Source organism: Hylaeus anthracinus, unplaced genomic scaffold, assembly GCF_026225885.1.
Source record: "Hylaeus anthracinus isolate JK02 unplaced genomic scaffold, UHH_iyHylAnth1.0_haploid 12000, whole genome shotgun sequence".
Taxonomy (NCBI): Eukaryota; Metazoa; Arthropoda; class Insecta; order Hymenoptera; family Colletidae; genus Hylaeus; species Hylaeus anthracinus.
In genome coordinates, this window is record NW_026534347.1 from 10,326,952 (window position 1) to 10,352,827 (window position 25,876).

Here is a 25,876-nt window from a genome sequence, read left to right on the forward strand (position 1 = left end):
TCATTTTAGTGAATTTGCAATTATGTATTTATTTTAGCAAATTTGCATTTATGTATTTATTTTAGTGAATTTAAAATAAAGAATTTATTTTAATGAATTTGAAGTAATGTATTTATTTTAGTGAATTTGCAATTATGTATTTATTTTAGTGAATTTGCAATTATGTATTCATTTTAGTGAATTTGCAATTATGTATTCATTTTAGCGAATTTGCAATTATGTAGTTATTCTAGCGGACTTGCAATTATGTATTTATGTATACATAATTTATGAAAAGTTCAAAGCAGGATTCATTCTAGTAAAATTTGCATTTATGTATTCACTTTAGTGAATTTAAAATAAAGAATTTATTTTAATGAATTGAAGTAATGTATTTATTTTGATGAATGTAAAATAATGTATTTATTAATAAGACGAAATACCTTCGCGGCAATTCTACTCAAAGAAAGCAATAAAATGAGATAACACCTAATGGAAATAATATTGCAAATAACGTTATTTGAAAAGTTCCCAAGTCTAAGGCGAAGAGAAAACGCTTGTGAGCTACAGGTCCTTAACAAATGAGGTCCGACAAGACTCGACGAACACGGCAAATCGATAATCAATGCAACGGTGTTCGTCTAGTCATGATCTTCTGACGCTGCCTCGAGGCCTGTCCATCCAATGGACAAGCTTACGGCTTCAACTACTGTTCTCCACCTGTGATTGGCTCAGCCGCCTCTAAAGCGATGCTGAATTGAAAATTATACAATCTGATGAAGCGCGACGCGCCAAGTGACCAGAAATACTGGGACAAGAAAATTGCCTTGAGAAATATATATGTATAAATAAATAAATATATATATTGTTAGCAATCTAGATGATAGATGAGTTTCAAAACCTTCTTTCATTGATGCATTCGCGTGTTACTTAAAAGTTCCTTCCATGTAGTACTTTGGAATATAAATAAAACATACTTTAACAAACACATAAATAAAAGCATAAAATCGTTTTGAAAATTCCAAAGGAAACTCATCTTTTAATCACCGCATTTATAAATTCTAAAAATGATTGGAAACCAAGACCCATAGTTAATTGTTTCATATTATTTGTCTTTCTATTATTGCTTCAAATATTCGCGGTTATTTATCGCTGCAAAATTATTTATTCTAAAAATCAACGACAGTTCGCGGCGTTTCCTTGCAGGATTTATTAACGCGCAAAAAAATCGTCCAGCGGTTATGTTACTTTTACCTAGGATCGTTGACATGGCCTGCAGGTAGCATATTTATGCTATCGCGAAATCCGAGATACAATGCCGGCCGATCGAGTTACACAGCGAGCGCGTTTATGGTTTATGCGAAGCCTTCCCCGTGACACACTGCGTAAAAGCGACGAGTCTATTAACATGTTACCTATGCGAACGTGTTTCATGCTTCATCGTGTTGCAGTGAAATTTTCACCGCGGGGATAATATATCGACGTTATGACTATGTTTCGATGAAAGGACTTCATTCAAGGACTATAAAGCATTTGGCCGTTTTACAGGAATCGCGGTTTCACTAGTTATACGTTACCCAACGTGGTCGAACGCGACTTTCGATTACGCTTACAAGGTCTTATTTACGAGCCATAGAATCAATTTTAAATTTCATTTATATTATTTGTATTTTTAGTTATTTATTGGGCGTTTACGAGGAGAAATTATATTTTCTCCATTATTTTTCATGCATGATTTGTTATTATTAATTTAGTATGCGGAAAGAGGCTATTATTAAAATTTATTATTATTACGAGTAGATTTACCATATAGTTTTACGTATTTATGAAACGATTTTTAAAAGTGGCTTTAGTATTTTGTTTTTTAATAAACTACAAGTTTTATATAATATATAATTGCATCCTGTGATAAACTGATGAAAATCCTAAGGCAATTTATAATTATCAAATTAATGTATAAATACATTCTATTTAACTATTATTTCCAGCATTAAAGTCTTGTATTCCTTGGGTATGTTACAAATTTTATTTTATTTTGATCGAATAAGGAAGCATGCATAAAAATGAGCACCTTGCTAATTTAATTATGAAGATAAACTTTAGCCTTCCTGCAAACTTGTCTTCTGTATTAGTGGTCAAACCTGTCCAGGACGACTATCTTCCCATAAAAAGAAATTCAAACTTTTTTTCATATATTCATGTTACAAAGTGACGGTTAGGCTTGAATTTATTTCTCTGACTTTAAAAGTAATAACAGTCATTAAACAGTATTGGATTTATCCATTAATGCCATTCAAATATAAATAAATATCTTTTAAACCCACATTTAAAATAAATTAAAGAAATACTAATTCATCGATTCTGTTTCAGAGAATCTATTAGGTTGTTCCAAAAGTTTCTTTCGTTTTATTAATCATTAATTCATACACAATATTTTATGTTTTATGTTTTACATTACTGAATTGTGCACGATTCATTTCGCTCCATTACTGTTACAGCATCAATGTCTAAAAAATTAGATTGTCTACTTATATAAATACTGTCACAGAAAATAATTGAATACAACTGACGAAAGAAACTTTTGGAACAACCTAATACTAACAGTTTTCCTTTAGTTCAGATTGCAGAACATGTTAAAATTAGAGAAATACTGTGACAGACTTTATGAATGAGTTTTTCTTCTCGTTTGTTCCACGTGGAATCATTCTGATGTTCTCCCGTCGGGTATTACACGTTCATATTGCGAAAACGGCGCAACGCATAATTTATGAAAAGTTCAAAGCAGGATATCTCGTCTCACGGTCGTCCCGTTCGATTTGCTAAACACAAGATATCTCGTGGTAGGTGCGCAAAGTGTTAAATCTACCGTAGGCTTCCGGGGTGCCAGTCGTGTTCGTCTGAAGGCTGACATAAACGTTACGTCAGTATTACAGCTTCGATCCAGGCTCGGTATCGAATCACAAGACAGTTTCAACACGGATAGGATTGTTTGATTATATTAAACGTTGAAGCTTTAACTCAAAACGTCTTTTCCCCTTTATGGAATGGTGTAAAGTTTGTGTGATAATTTAATTTATTTAATTTATTTTTGTCGAACAGACAAAAGTTTTCAAATTTGTTGTACACTAACTTAGAAACATGAACCATCTTTAAAACAGTATTTTGCCAAAATGTCATTTGAACAGTATTTTGACTTTTTTAAAGTTGACACTTTTAAGTCTTTATGGTAACACTTATTTAATTTCTTTTGGTCTTAAAAAATAATTAACTTTCCAATTGCTGATTCGAATTACATCGAGTCGTTCTTATTTCTTTTTCTTTTGCACGCATAGAGAATCCCTAAATCAATATTTCATCATAATTTCCAATTTAACCAATGCTTGGAGCTCTTTAAATTTCCTTCTAGAATTTCTATCTCATTTCTTTCAGCTTTAAAAAATTCAAAGCGTTTAAATTGGAAAAAAGATGTTAAAATATATTACTTTGGGGCTACCTTATTCGTCTAAAGAAAGTGGAAAGAATAATAAATAAATAAATAAATAAATAAAAAAAAAAAAAAGAACACCTCAAAATGAAAACGAATCAACAACCCCTATTTTTGGAGTACCCTATTACTGTTGGTATATAGTACTCGTCCAAAAACAATTTACATAATTTAACACAAATCCACGTGAGGGAGAGGCTAAGGATTCCCCTGTCGACGAATAATTGACCGAGATAGTAGGTTTAAGGGGATATCCTGAATTAGGAGGTCTAAAAAAAGCGGTTCTTCGTGAATTTTTTGAGGATGGAAAAAAATAATTAATACTATCGAACTTTTTATCCTATTTTCATACATATTCGAGTAGTCTGTACAAATTTTTTCAACAAGAAATATTCAAATTGAGTCGACTGGCGACGCACATTTGTAGAGCACCTCACAATTAAAACCACCTATCGGCGGTAACGATGCAGGTCGTAATTTTGGTTTGACACAAAAAAAAACCAAAAGAAATTTTCATTTTCATACATTTTTCTTCTATGTGAACTAAGAAAATTCATACAAAACAAATTTTAAACAACTTTTTAGATCAAGTTAAAGTGATCTTTTTCACCCAAAGAACTCGTTCTTTTTTTCAAACTTGCAGTAATTTCACGTTTCACCATTTTTGCGGATTTTTCTTAGTTCACATAGAAGAAAAATATATGAAAATGAAAATTTCTTTTGGTTTTTTTGTGTCAAACCAAAATTACGACCTGCATCGTTACCGCCGATAGGTGGTTTTAATTGTGAGGTGTTCTACAAATGTGCGTCGCCAGTTGACTCAATTTGAATATTTCTTGTTGAAAAGATTTGTATAGACTACTCAAATATGTATGAAAATAGGATAAAAAGTTCGATAGAAGTAATTATTTTTTTCCATTCTAAAAAAATTCCCGAAAAACCGCTTTTTTAGACCTCCTAATTCAGGATACCCCCTTAAGAACGTTTCCATGTTCCATTACTTTATGAAGAATGCAACGTTTATTAGCGATGCTAAATTGCTCAAAGCTGGACGTGTCGATAAAAGCCCGCAGGTCTTAGAAAGTGCGGAATGCGTATGCCGAATAACACTCACAAAAGAAACTCTTCACTTTCGCCAGAGATGATTGAGAACTTTATAAAATCGGTAAATGTAGCCAATTAAAATTTTTTATTACGTTCAACATTGATTTTAATGGTCCTGTAGAATCACCGGGAACTATCCTAAAGACGAGGATTAGTCGCTTTCACCATAAGGCTAAAGCAATGTTATTCACACAACATTGAGGCAGTATTGAACTTTCTTTGTATCCATGATTTTGCAAAATGATCTTGAGAGATTTTATGGGAATGAAGATATGTATATTGAACACTAATTATTAGTCGTAAACATGCTATATTCATGTATGTTACGACTAAAGTATACACTTTGTACCATTCTTGAGAATCAATAATTATAAAATGTATAAATATGAAAGTCTAAATTAATCCAATTGAATGTATTTTGTTGTATTCAAAATAATTAAGTCATTTTATTGAATTTAGAATAATGAATTTTTTTATAAGTATTATCTTCCTTAGGAATGAATCTATGATTTTAAGAGGCACACGTATGTGACCTATAATAAGTAAGGAATTGTTGTCGTTATTAATTTTAATTGTATATTTTCAAAGTAAATAATCATGATGATCCTGAAGTTGACGTGAAATATATTAGTCGTAACGAAAATAAAAATAACTTGTTTACGACTGATAATTAGTGTTCATATATCTCTTATATAGACAAGCATATTCTTCAGCAAACAAGTCATACAGCTCGAAAGAAACAGAAAATTGTTCAAATGAAAGAATTGTTTCAATGTTGAAGTAAATGGACGTGATATAACTGGTATCAGATTAGTATCAAGAACCTTCATTACATAAGATTGGAGAAGTTCAAGAAAATGTTAGAAAATAAAATGTGTAATATTTTCTGTATTTCCTGATACCAAATTAAGTTTTTAAAATTGGGCATTTAATTCTGTCCATCGAATTTTAAATTTGATAATTACTTTAGAGCAATATAAATCTGATTGATCAATAATTTTGCTCCATTACTTAACTAGTATCAGATCACTGACACGATTCTTCTAATACATATATATTTAGAAAGTAACACTTCAATTAAAATTCTATTAAATTAAATGTACTGCATTTCTGTTAATTTTTGATACTTAATCAACTGTTCAAAATTGAATATTTAATTTTGTTCTTCAAATTCCATATCTGCTAATCATTTTGAAACAATTTGATAGGGATCTGATAAAGGACAAATGATTAATGATAACGCGTTATGATATAACTGGTATCAGATTAATATCACAACCCTTCACCATACAAAAAGCAAAAATTCGAATAAAATTGCACAAAATTAAATATGCAACATTTACATTAATTCGTCATAGTTAATCATTTTTTTAAAATTGGATATTTAATTCTGTTCGTCAAGCTGCAAATCTACTAATCATCAATTTGAAGCAATTTCACAAGGGTTCTGATGGAGATGGAATTATCAACGATAACGCGTCGAAGATGTGAAGGCTCATTATTATGTTAAACAGGGATCCCGAAAATCCGCATTGTTTACGTTTCGTTATCGTGTATACGCGTTATCAAAGCTGCGTCAAAGCGTCGTGATATAATTTATCCGGCGTTACGCGTACTGTAAAACCTAATTAGCGCGATAAAAGCGATTAAACGGATCCTCGCTTGAAACTGACAGTTGCGTCACTTTGGAATCTGAAACAATCTTCTGTTGGACATTCAGAATCAGCCACTAGGAATTCTCTACTTCGAAAGCAGACAAGTTATTCGGTAGAATATACTACAAAACATTCGTATTTTTTCATATTCAAGAGTCTGTTTACAGAAAATAGTAAACTGTTGAGAGGAACTGTGAAACTTTTATTTTGATGTTACTCATACTCGCTATCGATTCACAAAAATGACAAAAATTAAAAAGAAAAGTTATTTTCCTCTTCAAAAATCTGTCTATCTAAATATCAAGTGATAAGTATTAGGTTGTCCCGAAAGTTTCTTTCGCGAGTTGCACTCAATTATTTCATGTGGTTGTGTTTATATAAATAGACAATCTAATTTCACAGATATTCATGTTGTAACAGTAATGGAGCAAAATGAATCGTGCACAATTGAGTAATGTAACATAAAACATAAACTATCGTGCATGTATTACTTATTAATAAAACGAAAGAAACTTTTGGGACAACCTAATACACTCCTAAAGGGGACCCTAAAGTATCGATAGAAACCTACAAGTTCGATCTTCGTTTGAAAAAAGGAAAAAAAAAAGAAAAAATACTATACTAGATGGTTTCTATTTCCATCGAGTTGGGAAAGTTTGGAAAGCGGATTCATCCATCACGTTTATCCGATTCCGCACCTGTGGACATCATGAAAGAGTTCTAAAGCCTCGACGGACTCGAATGCACGACATTTATCATTTTTTTCCATCGCTTCGCAACTCGTGCCTAATAAAATATCGAATTCCGTCCGTTCTCTGTACCGATGATAAATTCCCTTCATTCTTATTCGATCCTTCGTTAATCTTTCTAATTTATCTCACGTGAGTCGTGTATACGTACACCTTTGTTGTGTTTCCGTTTTTTAACGTTGGCAATTAATCAGTTTTTCTGTACAGAACGGTCCAATACAGTGGCAATCATAAACATACTTATCTTAAAACGATTTGTACATGCAAGATCACTTGCATTGCATTTAATTTTGATTATTTTCATTAAAAAGTAAATTACGTATATTCTTCGAACATAAGTAAGTTTGTGTGCGATAACCAATAAAAAAAATTCCCTATAGAAGCAAAAAAGAAAAAAAAATCCTAATAAATATCTAAAGAGGAGAAACCACATTAGGAGTCCAAATTATAAATGTTTCTTGGGATGTTCTTTTTATAGAGAAGCATTTATGCAATGTTTTTGTAACTTGGGGAATATTTTAAGTACGTTTTAAAGCGCATTTGGTAATTTTTTCAATTCATTTCAAAAAGAAATCTTAGAGATATCAGTTGTTTCCTATAGCAATGTGATTTCTCCCTTAAAATTGAGCCCTGGACTAGAGTACCCCCAAATTTTCTAAAGTATCAACTTGTAAGGAGTGGTCGACCAGTTATACAGGGTGCGGCAGAAATAACTCCCACATTTTAAAAAACGATTGAAAAAGAGTGGTACGAGATACCACCGGAAACTTTTTATTTCTTTAATCTAGATATAAAAGTAGTTTGGAAAATAACATTCAGGTAAATATTAGCATACGATTCCCGTTCGCTGCATCTTATCGATTAGTAGAAAGTATAGAGACTTTTAGATACAAGTGAAATTGGACAGGAAAGTCTTGCGTCTAGATATAAAAAAGTATTTTTTACTTTATATTTAAAAAATTACGTCGTCGAAATGGTAGCCTTTACGGGCGATACACATTTGGAGTCGTTCTTGAAAGTTTTCCATCACTCTCGCTAGCATTTCGGGGGAAATTCTTTCAATTTTCTTTTGGATGGCCTCCTTTAATTCAAGGACCAAGGACGATGTTGGAAGACCTCGGCCTTGAGGTATCCCCACAGAAAAAAGTCACATGGACTTAAATCCGCCGAGCTACGGTCCATACAGGGCGTCGTCAGCGGGAAATTTTGCAGATGTCTAAATGTGTATCGCTCGTAAAGGCCACCATTTGGACGACATAATTTTTAAAACATAAAGTAAAAAATACTTCTTTGTATCTAGATTTAAGAAATAAAAGAAGTATCTGGTGTTATTGTTGGATTATCAATACGCTTAACGAAGAATGAACTCATTGTTCTTTGTTCAAAATTGAATCGGCGTTCTCCGAAGTGTTCCTTTGTTTTAAAAGTCGAACCGTGGCGACGTGAAACATAAACAGTCGGGAGATGTGCGAAGACCCTGATTCCCTTCTAGGGTCGAAGTTTTAGTTAGTCAAGCCCGAGATCTCATAACGCAAAGAACTCTGGAGCCGTCGTGAGAAATAAAATCTATTTCTTTTAATATAGAGCGTAATTGATTATTTAGAACTCCCATATCCAACAGTTATCTCGTACCATTTTTTTTTCAATCGTTTTTTAAAATGCGGGAGTTATTTCTGCCCCACCCTGTATTTAATATAATATAAAACACTGAACTAGGGCTATTTTTGGACTTGCAGATTTAACTTTCCTGATTTCTGGTCGATGCTAAACAAAAGGGCAACGAGAGTTCGTGAATTCACCAAGGACGCGATTTCTATTTATACAACTGGTGTTACGGTAAGTCTCGTGAAACAAAGTATCTTTGATCGTTTACATAAGTGCAAGATGCAATCTAGCCGTTCGCTACTAGACAAAGAGAATCGCATGACGGATCAGCGAGACGTCCCAAGGAGACAACTTTCCGATTAGCCTCTCCCACCTATCCGGATTATCGCCACTATTCGTCGCGGAGTTGCAGTGAGGTCTTATCATCGTTACGCTACGTGGACCTCACGCTGAAGAAATTACGCGCGTGAATCATGCAAGGTTCGCCGAAAAAGCGAAAGCAGGGGCTGGTTATCAAGAAATTCTAATTTCACTCGGTAGAGGTAATTGGAGAAGAGGTTCGTGCACCTTGGTTTCATTCCTTATACAGTGATTATACCGCGATTAAACCTCTTTTTGCTTTTGGATTGTTTAGGTAGATGCACCAGGGTATATCGAAACGTTATTATCTATATTAAGAAATAATTGAGCCGTTCAGTGGGAAAATCGATTAACTCTATCAGTCGCATAAAAATTGTAAAATTACCGACGATTATTTTTTGATCATTCTTTCTTGTTAATTTTATATACCGTTAGATAGAAGTCTACATCTATATTTATGCATTGTACACTATTTAATTGAATTTATATTATAAAGGGAATTTTAAAAGACAATGTACATCGCAATTTCTCGACTTTTTGTTTCATGGAGTTAATCGATTTGTGCAATGAACGTCTCAATTAGAGCATGGATCCATGGACAATTCTAATAAAATGGGAATTTTATTGTAGATATTAGTTTGAAGTTTTTTATCATTTTTGAAAAGTTGAATTGTATTGTATTTTATTGTAAAGAAGGATAAACAGTTTACTCCTATATTTTCGCGAATAAAACTAAAAAGTTTCCTTCCACATTTTTGAAATAAGAAAATGTAGAAGATAATACAACCCAGGTTAAGTATCAATCAAACCTGAATTAATTTTTGTTGCAAGTGTTTTCCCAACGATTAGCTTTTCTCTCAAACGCAAGACTTTCATGTCCAATTTCACTTGTATCTAAAAGTCTCTATACTTTCTACTAATCGATAAGATGCAGCGAACGGGAATCGTATGCTAATATTTACCTGAATGTTATTTTCCAAACTACGCTTTGATATATCCTAAACATATACACACTCGAATTAGCGCCGACTATATATTCAAGAAGCATAGACCCGTATTAGCACCCACGGAACATTCAAGATGTATATTAGCACCCATCGCATATTCAATCCACACATATACGAATATTAACACTCGTCACACGTTTGAGACACATACACACATATTAACACCCGTTACACGCATCAGACACGCGTGTACAATATTTAGATGTGACATATTTAGTACACAGGGTATATTCTAGTAACTGAGCCAGGCCTTTGTTTCGAGACAAGTCCAAATTGAACAGAAAAGAATTTGGTATGCTTCAATGACCCCTGTTATCCTTTGATACGATCTTCTACCTTGGTGCATCGAATGCATTTTGCAAGTGCATCTAATGCAACTTGCAAAATATCGTAATTCATTTATACATACAGCATAGATTGAAATAGAATTAATTGAATTACTAGTATAAAATTCCATTCTTCAAATCAATTCTATTATGCTTTATTAAATATCGTAATTTATTTATACGTATATACAGCATGCAATGAAATAACATTGTATATGTATTTTATATTATATTAAATATAAAATTGTATACATATTATGTATAATTATAATTTCATGTAAATTATATTTGATTACATGCTGTATAATACTGATCAATGAATTACCACATTTTATTTTATTTTATTGTTAAATATACAAATATATGTTTATATATTATTTCATCATAATTAGTGTTTTATACATATAGGTATGTCTATGGGACTCTGTTACTATAATCTTATTACAAAAGAATTATTATAGAATCGTTTTATCTATGGAATATGATATAGAATGATTCTACGTATTTCAATCTATGCTGTACGTATAAATGAATTACGATATTTTATTGTACTTTATCGCAAAACAAGCAATCAATTTACTAAAAAAAAAAAAAAAAAAAATGAATAAATAAATAATTCTTCACGCCTTCGCCTACGAGCTTGCCATGCAACGAAATTCGAACATCTTCGGGTCATAATAATGCCGAGAAAATAAAAAATAAAATACGTAAAAAAGGTGGGAAAGACTGAGGGAATATTAAAGGAGACAAATGACAGTGACGCGGCACAATTCACGCCATGGGAGAAACTGGAAACCGTAGTCCGACGCGCGAGGTCGCGATAAGACAAGGAAATAATCGCTACCGACGCCCAGGGATTAATCGATGGAGCCAGATGAAACATATCGCGTCGACGATGGAAGCTGACTCATGTCGCGTCTTTCAGGAATACATAAAGATAGAGCGGAAAGCATCGCGAGAGCTACGTGAACTTGGCACCCGATTTTTCAAAAATTAATTTTTTTTTATAGAAAACGATAGTATTTCGTTAGTACCTGATTGTACCTCCGATAGTTTAGTTTGTACTTCCACCAATTAATAATTAAAAAGAATGCAAAAAATGGTCGGCACCCGACATTGAGATTTTTGAATTCTGATTTTCCCAATTCTTTAGAATCGTTAGTACCCGTTTGTACCGCTTTTCGTTTCGTTGGTACCTCGATAGTTTAAATTTTCTAAGCAATTGTTTATACGCGTAAGAGTGAAGATCGTTAATTTTCAAGATTTTTAAAATCTCTTTTTTCCCGATTCATTAGAATCATTTGTACCCGCCGGAACCGCTTTTCTTTTCGTTTCTACCTCAATACTCTTACGCGGATCAACAATTGCTTGTAAAATTTAAACTATCGAGGGATTAACGAAACGAAAAGCGGTACAAACGGGTACTAACATTTCTAAAGAATCGGGAAAAACAGAATTCAAAAATCTCAATGTCGGGTGCCGACCATTTTTTGCATTCTTTTTAATTATTAATTGGTGAAAGTACAAACGAAACGAAATACTATTGTTTTCTATACGAAAAAAATTAATTTTTGAGAAGTCGGATGCCAAATTCACATAGCTCATCGCGAGATCTATATCGCTATCCAATCTGGCAATTTTTCAATCTTCAACCGATTTTCCAGACAACGTTTATTATCAAGTACTATTGTCATTATTCTCAATATGATGTAGAAAATGATTTTTAATGCTATTTTAGCGTTATTTTTTGTTAAATATCATTAAATACTATTCCCATTATTATTATCTCAAAAATAATATGTATAAATTCTAATATATAATAATCGTCAATAAAAATAAATGAAATAAACAGCGATTTCATAGAATTCAATTTCGAAAAACGAATCGATTCTGTCGGAATATATCCTTTATCGGAATGGAACACCTTTAGTCGCGAGACGTGTGTATCGTTATCTAACTTGACCTGCATACAGAATCCTTCATCGAAGAATGACGTCTAAGAGTCGTTACGTGAACGATGAATGGAGCATGGCATATAATAGACACGATGTTACACGTGAAGCAGTAAATAAAATTTTATAGAAGGCGCCACGATGACTATTCGAATTTTTCGTTGAATCTTTTAACGAATCTCTTTTTCTTATAGAGAAAGAAATTCGATAAATTTCTGTAATTCTTGAACTATTTAATACTAAATTTTAATTTCGAATTTTAATTTCGAATTTTATTTTCGTAAAATTGTTTAATTCATTAATTCTACATTTTTATTTCATAAAATTCTTTATATTCTTCAATTGGCAATTTTAATTACGTTAAATTTTTTACCGATTTTCTTTCTCCTTTCGTTAAAATTCTTTGACGAATTTCTTTTCCTTTTTGGTCGAAATTCTTTCTTTTATTTCACAGCCCTAATTTATGCGAAAGAGAAGAAAGGTTTTACACCTATTCAAAATCAACATTGAAAGTGACGTTAAATTTAAGAATGTTCGAAAGTGGCCCAAACTCTGGCCCGTTCCAGATTAAAGGCAATGGTAGTCAAGACAAGTTGCTCAATTTTGTGCACGGCAACGTAAATCGACTGACGGGAATTTTTCTCGAACCGTATCACCTTGTGCTACTCAATATTCTCGCGGTTGAATTCAAAACAAGTCGCATAAGAAACTCATTAAGCGAGGAATCTTTTATGAAAACGCTTTGAAATTAACATTGACCTATTTTCTAATTAACTGGCACTAGTCGTTTAATAAACGTAGATGTAAAATAATTTTTTAAGGAATAATGAGAGTTATTTTAAGAATAAATGAAAATTCATGAGATTGAATGGAGATATTTTAAAATCTCTCATTCCAGTACAGTAACTCATACTAACTTAACACGTGAATATGTTTTTGCACAATTAGAATGATTCGAAACATTCAAATTCGATTTCTAGGAGATCATAATTTAATTAGTTAGTATTACTTTTAGTGAAGATAATTACGTATTTATCATATATGAATTTTTCATCCAAGTCTAACAACTGTAGGAATGTGTTTTAACACGTTGATTGTCACGAATAATACTTGTAAAAATCTCTACGTAATTAAAATTTTGTTTCGAGACAATTGAAAACTACGTAATCTAGCATTTGTCATAGCATAATTTATTTTTTTTTCACCGTATTCGCTAATTCTATTCAGATTTATTTTCTTCGGTAACACGACTTTAAAATTAATTTGATTAGTTCCTTAGTAATAGATAACATGACGTGGCGATCAACGTGTTAAACAAGCTCTTTCTTCATTTTTTCTTTCAATAACTTCCTCGAACTTCATCGAGTCTCAAGTCTCGTGCATACATAACCCACCACTGTCCGTGACCCGTATCAGAGTCACAGCGAGAGTTCAGACACTGAACGCGTTAACAAATCGAATAATCTATTCAATGAGCAACGCGTTCATTCTAGAGTGATTTCTAGACTTACCTCTTCAGATACGGGGATGTTGTTCTTGTTCCGGGTGGTGTTGGACGTATAAATGGAGGAAAGCGTGGTGAGGGTTGCGGTACCGACACCGCCGACCGTCTTTCCGTTGACCTTGGTACCAGCACCACCGACATCTTTGTGCAGCGTTCCAGGACTCTGAAATCAAGATATCGACTCGTTAGAACACTGCCAGAGGCGACTTTTTCAATGATAACGATATAGCGTCGTTCAACCACGAATTAAATTCGAGGCTGAAGGACCAGGTTCATTTTAGAAAAATTAACCTTGAGAAAATACAAACATATATATAAGGCGTCTCCTCCACCCTGAACGCTCGCCAGATGGGTACTATTTAAAAAAATGAATTAATTACAAAATTAATCAAGTAATCGCAAAAATCCATTGCTATTCTTCAGATAATGTATCTAAAAGTAGCGTGTACAAATTTCAGAGCAATCGGACAGCACGTTTACTTTCTTTTGGGATTATCTCGAAACTACGAAATTACGAAATTACTATGATTTTACGAAATAGTACAACGTAAATCTCGCAAACTATCGGTTCGATCGCTCTGAAAGTTGTACACACTACGTTTAGATACATTATCTGAAGAGTAGCAATTGATTTTTGGGATTACTTGATTAGTCTTTTTTTTATTGACGATTTTTCTCGTGAAATTTCGGTGAAAAGTAAAAAAAAATTTCTTCGGCTCACCATAATTTTCTTAAAGGTAAAAAAAAAAAAAAAACATCCAATTGCTACTCTCTTGCGACAAACTCCAGAAACAAACTAATATTTTCTTTTTTTTTTTCGAATGCAACCTAAAGAATATAATGATGAGAGCCCACGCGCGTTTCGTGCCGAAGGCCTTCACCAAAATTTTCGAACCGCCGCCACTTTTTTTTTGTTATCTCAAAAAATTTTTCATGTGTTCATTAAACCGTTTTTTAGTATGTGTCAAAACATAAAAATATTTTTTTCTATACTTTCGCATTTATGAATTTTTTAAGAATAGTACCATCTGGCGAGCGCTCAGGGTGGCCAGACGCCTTAATACTTAAGAATCTAATAGACCTTAGGTTAATATGCTCGGCTGTTCAGATCTCGTGTCGAAAAGTATCACGGCTTTTAAATTAAATACAAATCTGAAACCGTGAATAAACAATTTTTACTTTAGTTGCTCTCATGTACGTTTCATCTAATAGAAGTTAATGGGAAATATTAATGAAAAAATATGAGAAATAACACAAATGAGAATTACAATATGGGTATAGTAGAGAAAAAGAAATTAATTAATTTTTACTTCGACGATCATTTTTAAACATATGTTTTTCAGGGCATCATGGAATCTGTGTGAAGCTAGCAGCTCAGTTTTGCTGAAAGCTCATAAAGAATTAAGAATTTTTACTTCGTTTTCAATAGTTTTCTAGCTCCTGATCAATTAAACTAATAGTTCTATCAATTAGAATTATTGGATAATTTGTTAAACAATTTTATAATGTGATTCTGTTCCATTAAGTTCTGATAAAGCTAAAAGATATCTTGGATAAATTTTAGTATGCTAAAAATAGTTCAGAAGAGTTCTATTAATTAGAGCTATTGAATAATTTATTCAATAATTTTAATCTGCGGTGAAAAGTTATCTAATAATTGATAGATATTAGTTTCATTGACCAGGAACTATGGAACTATTGAAAATGAAGTCTTATTTATAAGCTTTGCAAGGTAAACCGCCAGCTTCACCCAACCCATAATAAGTGAATCTCTATTCTGGACTGTACGCAAATTAAATTCGATCTCTATATTGTAGGCTCAGTGTAAAATTCTTGACGAAACTGTTCGAACTATTATAAAAACAACGGAAGGAAGTTTGAAGCGTGACCGCGCCACCTCGTACTTGTAAACATTCAATTAAGTACAGATGCGCGATTGTGATTCTTGGAATTCGCGATCATAACAAATCGGTAATAACGCGCCTGAATTCGACACAGGTTTTGTAAACGACCTTTGTTATTCGAACGGTTAGTGGGAAGTAATATAGCAAACATGTACAAAATTTAGGCAGAGAAAATTTCAGAAAATAATATAATACTGCGTATTATATTTGTTTCGAATGGATATACTTGAAGAGTAATGCTAGATAAAAAAATACTTTAGTTTATTGGAATGTAATCGTATAATAAATTTCTATGAACAATTGGAATAATCAAACATATTTCATTATTTAATACTAAGTTTACGGAGATTTCTAACCAGATTTCTATAACCAAAGTAATGCTTTAATAAATGAAGTCTATTTACTAAAATTAATTAGGAGGCTTGAACAAAGATGAATTTGGATACATGCTCGTCCTTTTATGTGTATAAAAGTCAGCATAACTGGTTGGATTTGGAAAAACGAACGGATTTTGTAAAATCTTGTGAAACTTGGAATGAGCCAAAATGATTGTGCTCCCTAAACTTAGTGTTAAATGCGTTGTTAATTTTACTAATGAATTATTGAAATACTGTAACCGATATCCGTAAAAAATTTCTTTGAATAATTCAAATAATGAAATATATACTTTTAATAATGATCCAAAACCTCATGGCAAATTATTATTATTTGAAAGTGTTGTTAATTTTACCTAATGAATTGTTGAAATACTGTAACCGATATCCGTAAAAAATTTCTTTGAATAATTCAAATAATGAAATATATATTTCTAATAATGATCCAAAACCTCATGGCGAATTATTATTATTTGAAAGTGTTGTTAATTTTACCTAATGAATTATTGAAATACTGTAACCGATATTCGTAAAAAATTTCTTTGAATAATTCAAATAATGAAATATATATTTCTAATAATGATCCAAAACCTCATGGCAAATTATTATTATTTGAAAGTGTTGTTAATTTTACCTAATGAATTATTGAAATACTGTAACCGATATTCGTAAAAAATTTCTTTGAATAATTCAAATAATGAAATATGTACTTCTAATAATGATCCAAAACCTCATAGCGAATTATTATTATTTGAAAGTGTTGTTAATTTTACCTAACGAATTATTGAATTACCTATGTTTCGGAAGGGCGTACTTCAAGGACGACGATTAATCACTGGATCGCGACCCGCAACGTGACGCGACACGATCGCGACGTTATCGCGACTCAGACGAGAATGATTGAACGATACCCCCTCTTACTTCAGTCAGGCCCTTCTTTTGGGTTTTTCCCCACCAACTCGGTTTAGTTCGGGAACCTTCGTGGCTACGAATTTTCCGAAGGAAAATCTACGCGACTCGTGATCCTTCCCCCTCTCCGAATTTTTTGATTTTGGACAGATTACTCGCCTCGATACGAAATCTTTATTGAATAATAATAATAGTAGTATTTTACAGATTCATTTTAAATGATTACTTCATAAAGAAGTTTTAACTGTTATTATACTCTGCAAGTTAGCTTTAGTTGATTTTGTTTTGGAGGTTTGTAATACATGTTAAATGCTTTTATGATTTGTAAACGATATAACGTACTCTAAAGTTCTTTCTTATGTAAAAATTACAAGGAATATATTATCTATTTATCTTTATACTCTATAGTACATCTATACATACATGATTACTAATCATATTCCTTATCTTAAATGTAATCATACTTCTTTAACAGGATGGTACTGTTTGAACCTAATGTAAATTTACACGTCAATCTAATATCGCTTAACAACATCTAACAAAGGATGGATTTTCAACACAATATAGACTGATACCTAACAAACCAACAATTCGATTCAATGTTTGAAAAATAATATCAATTTATACTTGAAGTTAATGTTATGTTTAACATATGTTACTTTTTATATTAATATACGTCACAAATGCAAGTGATCTTCACTCTACCGATAATTATATGTAAATAGGTGTAATGTACGATGCCCTTTCGTCCGTTTACGTTAAAGTTAATGACTTAATTAGATTAGTTTATCGCGCACTGACGTTGGTAGAGAGAACTGCAGAAATTATCGTTGTTTATTCAACCATGTACACATTGAATACTGATATAACAAAATATACTTAACGAAATACGATATCGTTCGATGATTGAAGCGAAATCGAACGAAGTCGAACGTGCAAAGCGTGGTCTGATGTCTCTGTGTCAAGACCAAGCGTGGGTGTTAAGAAGCTGATTAGCTTTCTTCATGCGAAATGATTATTGAGACTTGAAAAAAGGTGTGCACTATGGCTCGTAAAGGAGACACTTCTGAATGTGTTCAACTACAAATGTTTCACAAACGAGTTTAATCAACAATAATTATTTCTCAAGTTTGGGAACATTACTTTCTCAAAAAACATTGGAATAATAATCTGAAACTTCCAGTTCCCATCCTTTCACCCTCCTAAAAAATCTAAACAAATTCTAACTCACTACTGTATCATACAATAGTCATACAAACTCACTGCATCATACAAACTCATAATCTCCGAATTCAGAGTATTCTCCTAAGATCTCATAATTCGATCGTGAAATTTCATTCCTCAAAAAACAACCGAATGGCAAATGGCGGTTTAAATGAAAAAATCAATCAATGGGAAGCTCTTGGAAGGCCCTCCTACGCGGGAGACAGAGACTAAAGCTTCATTAGCTTCATGGTAAATCGGTGGTTCGCATCCGTGCACGTGTGCACTCGCGTTAGCACAGATACGAGAGTCGCATCCAAAACCACCCACGTCATCTCTTTGTCTTCTATTACTAAATCACTCGTTTAGTTTGCCGCGACAAGGCGCAAACGAGTCGGCGTACAAGCTGGAAGTGGCTTCGGGTCCTTAATTAACAGAAGCAAGCCCGTTTACGGTAAACGCCACAACTCGGCATTAAACCGTATGATATATGAGCGCGTTAATTGATGAGAAGTGAATGGAACACGCTGGATCAACGCAAATGTCACGGGGACCGTTCTTGTTTGACTGATAGAACGCTGCTGGGATGGCAACAAACAATGGTTGAGTAACTTGGATAATGTAGGGGAGATCTTGAAGAGTAGGTTGGAATTTTTTTCAGAATTTTTGAAAGCCTATAACTAGGCGAAAAAAGTTGGTTTGAATATAACGATCCCAGGTGGACGAGGAAGAATGATCGTATCGAAGCTTGGAAAATTTTTGTTTATAAAGATTGTGGTTCGTATGAACGCTCTACTAATTTTATTTAAAATTTAATACCTCGAAACTTATTGTTAATTGTATAAGTGTATTTGTTACTTTACATGAGAAATGTTTGACCGAATAGTTTGCTATTCTAACAGAAATAATGAGACCTAAAAATATAAAAGTAATTATAGAATCTTCTAAGTATAGAAGTGCACGCATAATCGAGAATGTTAATGTTATGTATAATATGAAAAATAGTACTGTGAATAAATATTGCCAATGCTTGCAAGATCTAAAAACTTACAAAAATATAGAATTTTGTCAAATCGAATGATAACACAAGCAAGTGTAAAGTATGAAAAAGATTGAAAGAATAGGATTGTAATATGCGACGTAGGTCTTCTGCAGCGAAAGTGTGGGAGAAACTGTGTTACGTCTGTTCATGGGCGCGTAAATCTGCGGCACAATTGAAACCTGAACAACGGCGAGTCGAACCAGGAGACATCGAAGCGTCGAGCACGCTTTCACGCCATAATGCAAAACGCCGACATAAATTTTCTTATATTGGAAGCGAACTGTAACGAATCGCTACAAGCACATGTCAATTTCCAATGAATATCCGTAGAAATTTATCGTTTTCCAAGGCGTGAAATGTCCGCGAACGTGTTTTTCAGATTTTAGAAAACGAAACGGCTGAGAAACGCCGTATTGACGAGCAGCTGGTCACACGAGTAATGAAATCTTGCTTATTTTATCAGACAAGATTCTATAAATATTTTTGTAACTTTAGGTCTCACGGGCAAAGGTGATAGCGATTAACAATATAAATTTTTCGAGCACGATATAAACATTTTAAACATTCAATTCACTAGCCAACTTCAAATATAAAGAAAAAAGTATTTAATTCAAATATGTAATGAATAATGCTCTTTAGCAACTCAATCCAAGTATCGAACAGAAATTATAATTAAAAAACGAGGTCGTGTCTACTCGTGTCTACGTGTACTACTTTCACAGTCTTACAGTGTAGAATAGACATTAAAAATGTTCACAGTTATACATCACCGTGATCAGCCCGTATAGAAGCATCTATACAAATTAACAGTAACTGATATTACCGTGCAGGATATACCTTTTTCCACAATAAGAATACATAACGTTAACACCTCGCCTACGATGCTTTCTAGACCGCAAAAGGTTAAAGACTCATTAACATCGAGCATCGAGGCGCGATGAACTATTTATTCCGTGTGCGTATCGCATTACTCCAAAGAAAGGTGATACGGAAGCGCGAATTCACGTTATCCGTCGGCCAGCTACCAGTCTAAACATTTTTCAATTCATTTGTCTGGGAGGTAGTCACACTATCCAGTTATTCTTGTTTGGAAAAATATATGTCGGTTTCATCAATGGTTAATGCGAAGTTGCTTTAAAGGGTTAGTCGAAGTCAGGAAGAGTAAAAGCGACATTTCTTTGTGATTTTTTGTTTAGTTATTAAATAATAATTTGCAGAAGTAACAATTAAGTATATTATAAAGCATGTTTTAAGGAACTAAAAAACATTTTTTGTTTTAAGAAACGTTTAATTTATATCGTCGTAACAGCCTATGACGTAAACGATGATTTAAAAACATAGGTTTGCGGTGAGCAAGATTTCTCTACACTGGTTTACCTGAAAACGAAAACAAAGGTAGATTTCGCAAATAGATTAGTCTAGCGGGTCCCTGAACGAAGGATTTTCGAAAAAATTCATTTAAAACAAGATGGCGTACATTTGAAGTTGATTTTCAATTTTTTCGCTAAAATTAAGCGATTTCTACCTTTAGTTTTGTTTTCAGGTGCACCAGTTTGAAGAAATCTTGCTCACCGCAAACCAAGTGGCCACCCACGCTCATCGCCTGTTATGACCAAATGAATTAGCCTTTTTTTTAAAACAAAAATTCTTTTATAGTTCTTTAAGACATACTTCGTAATATATTTACATTTCATTAATAAAAATAATTATTTAATACTTAAAAAAAAAAAAACACACAAGAAACTGTCCGTTTCCATTTTCTTGAATACGACTAACCCCTTAAAACGCAGCAAAATTAATTTTTATTTGCAAGTTTTGATCAGCTGGTACTAAATGAGCCATCTCGTTTAGGTGAAATTTGTATTAGATAGAAGTTTTATTCAGACTCTTCACAACATGTTCGATGCTCGTATTTTCAAATTATTTATTGTATTTATAATTGTATTCATCATATACATTATATTCATTACATTTATTCTATGTATTATATTCAATTAATTTTACAATTTCGCTTACCATTTCTTCGCCTCATATATGTACGTATTTATCACAATAGAAGAAGATAGGACGTATTATGAGCAATAGTATCTTTAATTTGTCTTTAATAAACATTACTTTTCAGCATAGTAAAACTCTGTATGTTTTTCAGACTCGTCTCGATAAACTAGTCCAAAGGAGCAACCAGTAGCAGTAAAACTCAAACATAAAGTACACATACAGTGGGTGTAACTTCTTTTTTTGTAATCAATGATATTTTACATATTCTCGGAAGTCTCTAAGATAGATATAGTCCAAACAACATTTACTAGTTAATATAATTTGTGAAATTAACAAAAAGATGCAAAAAGTGGGCGAAAGTATAGAAGCAATAAGTATTTGAACGACTCTTATGACGAACCATTTACAGCAGAGTTTGTAACGTAAACACATTAGTTTATTGCTCCGTGCGAATTAGAAAACATTAAATTTCCAGTAAAGTACTTTTAAACAGTTGTCCGAATACTTATTGCTTCAACATTTCTATCGATTAATTGTTTTTTTCTTGTTAATTTCGCAACTTACATAAATAGCTATTTTTGTTGTAATCTATCTATTCTAGAGATTTCCGAGAATATGTAGAATGTCATTGTTTATAAAAAATAAGTTAATAAATTACAATTTTACACAGTTTTTTTGGAAATTGATAGGTGTACGAATACTTTCTACAGCCACTGTAGTTTAAATCATCATCAACATATAATCGCATACTAGACCAGAAAGACTGCCTGCAGTGGTGTCTGCCGACCGCAAGGATTAATAAACTCGTGCAACGAACTCTTATCGATTCTCTATAGTCGTGACTGTAATTTCATATAGCGTTAAGGTGAAATCGATCACCAAGGAGTCCGATAATTAAGGAAGTCGAGAGGACTGAATAGCCGTCGAGTCGAACGAAGCTTTCCACAACGTCGTTTCGCTAAACGAACTTAGGCGCGTCCGGAAGTAACGGGGCACCGCCACTATGTTCGGTCTACCTGCGGTTCATTATCAATGTCGAAACGTACGGTAACCTTGCGCCATTAGATCACAGGTCAACGCACCTTTCTAGAGGATGCGTTTACCGTGGAAAGTGTTTCGGCACCTTTTGTTCGTGTTTCTTTGAACAAATGCGTGACAGAACTGGAACAACGTGTATCCCGTGCGCTTTGCTAACGTCTCCGCTTCCGTTTCCAGGATATTTCCAATAATACCGCGGCATCACGTGCCATTTTATCGGTCAGAACGATCTCACACTGGTTTTCAATCGAACGCTCCCGATTATCGACACACTTTTAGTCAATCGTTGCTGTGGTTGACGATTTAGAAACGTATACGTTGCATTTTACAAAATAACTATACATTTGTAAAATATTACGTTAATCTTTACATTATTTATGATACCTGTTAGATTGATTTCCAAACACTAAAGTTACCGAAATTCTAATAGTGTCGAAGCACATTAGAACAATGGTTCTTAATCTTCCTAAGTTCATGACACAGTTTAAAAGAAGATTCTTGGTCTCTTTGTACTCATGGCACAATTTACAAAGGAAAAGAACTTGGCACAGTTCCTAATCTCGAATAATTATAGTAGCAAGCATTCGATAACGATTGTCAGCCAATGTGGCGAAAAAAAGTAGTAACTAAATGAATGCATCTTTTTTCTTTTTCGGAATGTTTCTTTGGAGGAATATTTATATATAAATTACTATTATTATATTACTGATACATGGATGTTACATTAAATTACTGTCAGTTTCAAATTAAATTTTCTGCTGCATTGAATTACGATAAATTCAAAAACTAAAAAAAAAAAATTCACCAACTCCATTGCAAAGCATTCACGACATTTAAAGAAATCACTGCCTCCAGATTTTGAAAGTTATTTCCATCGAGCAGAAAAGTCTACACCTGCAAACCTATAATTAACTACGAACAAGAACCTCCATCAATTTTTATATTCGACACAAAGGCGTGCACTTCCTATCATTAGAAAGACTGATGAAAGACTGTTTCTTCAACTTTGCAAATTTGCTTCCAGATCCAACGAAATAGATTGGGAGAAAGTGTTTGTGGTCTAGGAACCACGTGATTTATGAAAATCCAAAAAGTCGACCACGCTTCCGTAAAAAGCGAGAATTTCGAGCGGGTCGCCCGAGCGACCGTTGAACGCTCAATCGACCAAAAGGAGAAACTTTTTATAAGCACTTTTCACACAAGAAAAAAACGACTTTCTCGTACGCTTTTCCATTCAATTTATGCGTCCGATCGAAAGCAATAATTTCACTCGCGAAACTGTTGAGAGGTTGGAAGTAGACCATAAAGGAGGTTCAATCTCTCATTGAGGAGCCATTCGAGAGCAGATGCGTGTGCTCGGACTCTGAATGGGTGAAAGAAGACACGGAATGATTGGGTTTGTGCCAACGTTGAATGAAATTGTCTTGCATCGAGTTGGTGATGGAACGTTTAAAAACGTTTGAATAGTTTTCACTTTTAAGTGAAAAATTGCGATTTAAAAATCTTCCTTTATTGAAACAATGAATTCTATTTCTTTTATTTGTTGACAATTGTAATCTTATCAGTAAACGTGAGTACAAGTATTAGAATAATAAAGAAAAATCAAATCAAAGTAAGAGAATTTGTAAAGAAGAACGGACCAATATAATTACGAGATCGTGTGATATTCAAAAAATTTAATTAAAAGATAATAAATTCTTATCAGGAAGCAGGGCATTTTTCGAGCTGTCCAATGAAAAAAGTTTAAAGTAGACCATAACAGAACTGAATCTCTCATTGAAGATACTTCGGAGCAGATGCGTGTTCGGACTTGGAACAAGTAAAAGAACCACGGGAATAAAGTGAAGAACGAACGGAAGAGGAAGAAAGAAAAGGATGGAAAGGCTGCTGAAACCGCACTGCTGCTGGAACCCTATCATTAGCTCTCTGCCAAGGGTCGAACCTTAATCTCTACCGGACCTCGCGTTTTTTCCATTTTTCTCGGGACACCTGGCCAAACCACGTGATAGCAGGTGATCGGATTCGCCTTGTTTGTACACAAGGTGCGCCCTGGAAGCTTTCAAGGCTTCTTTCGCGGTTAGGGGAATCTCTTTGCGAGCTGAAGAACTATCCAGAATCCGAGGATTTCTGAAATTCTTGTGTAGATAAATATTTTAAATTGCGAATAAACAGTGAGCAACTTTTGACACGTTGTTTGTTAAAGGTTGCAATCTGACAAGGAAATATTGGCAATTGGTATTTTTTGAACGTTTTGACACTCTACAACTTTTGTATAACCAATTTTGTCATATCTGTTGCTGTACAATATATCTAGATACTGTGGGTCGGACGGCTAGAAATTTCGGTCAGAATTCTCGAGTAAACTTTGAAAAAATCATAAGTCTTGATTGGGTAAATGGATTTCAATGATTGAACCGAGAAACTGCGTATCGTTAGATAAATAATTTAAAAAAATATAAGACTGTCGATAGATTCCATTTTTTAGTTCTTTTTGACAGAAAAATAAGTAGAAAGTTGAGTAATCTTAAAAAATTCGAAACTCACTTAATACTGAACATTTTGGATTGAAACTTTGTTTCATTACAGATCACGCGCAACCCTACAAAAAACATATGGAAAGTTTTTCTCTAAAGTGAAAATCCAGATTTTTAAAAATCGAATAAAGATGTTTTTAATCATTTGCAAAGGGGGTTGGTTGCCTTGTCGATTTTGTTTAAAATCTAAAATTGTCTACAAAAATTATTTTACGTTTCCTCAGTCAAAATGAATCATATTTTGTTAAATAATATATAGGAGTAACTCTTGTTATTTACGAGAAAAAAATTCTTAAAGAAAAGACGAAAAATAGCTTGAAAAGAAACGATCCCTTGAAAAAATTACTTAAAATTGTTTAAAACACTATCCAATAGTTCCAAGTGACGGAATTCTTCTCAACTATCTTTAGCACGTTCAGAAGAGAGCTACAGACTACTCTGTAAGTGATTATACTACAGATTCTCGTATTTAAAATTGTTTAAAAAATTATCCAATAGTTCTAATCGATAAGAACTATTACTTTAATTAATCAGGAACTATAAAACTATTAAAAACGAAGTCGGATCTCTTATGAGCTTCCATAAAACGAGCTGTTTTCACAGACTATTGAACAGACTGTATTATACTCGCTTCTCTCGAGAAGAAAAAACAGCTCGGAAGGGATACCTGCTCGGGCACACAGACACACGCGGAGAAAGAAATCTTTCGGGACACGTGCAGGTTGGCAGATGTATCTCGTCTCAACACCTGCCAGCTCGCGCAGGTACAAAGACGCTAGGCTTAAGACGGCAGCTGCAGCTGTTCTCGCGCGGTCTTCACGCATAGAAAGACGACCTTTTCCACGAGAAAACCTTTTCGAGGACCTCGGTTGGCCCATTACTTTTGTTCCTGGACGGTGTGCACGGTGCGTGGGCGAGCCGATAAAACGGAATCTAGGAACACTCGAGACTTTCTGCGCGGACCAGCTCTCCTTGCATGGGAAGGATCGATAAAAGCACCTTTACAGACGTTTTCGGAAAGCTTCTCTGGGCGGTGACCAATCCCGAAGCTTGGAATTTTATTCACTTCGAAATGGAATATTATTTATAGAGTATTACTTAGGGGGACAATTTGTACGATGAACCCTTCGAATTTTTTATTTTAAAATG

At 33.4% G+C, this 25,876-nt stretch overlaps 1 protein-coding gene across 1 annotated transcript in view; it reads right to left on the reverse strand.

Moving 5' to 3' along the window:
* LOC128890403 (dual specificity tyrosine-phosphorylation-regulated kinase 2-like) overlaps nucleotides 1–25,876 on the reverse strand; it is a 410,245-nt gene that overhangs the window by 53,459 nt on the left and 330,910 nt on the right. The window contains exon 3 of the mRNA XM_054148856.1: nucleotides 13,733–13,888. Coding sequence (XP_054004831.1) covers nucleotides 13,733–13,888 — 156 coding nt within the window. The remainder of the gene's footprint in view (nucleotides 1–13,732; nucleotides 13,889–25,876) is intronic.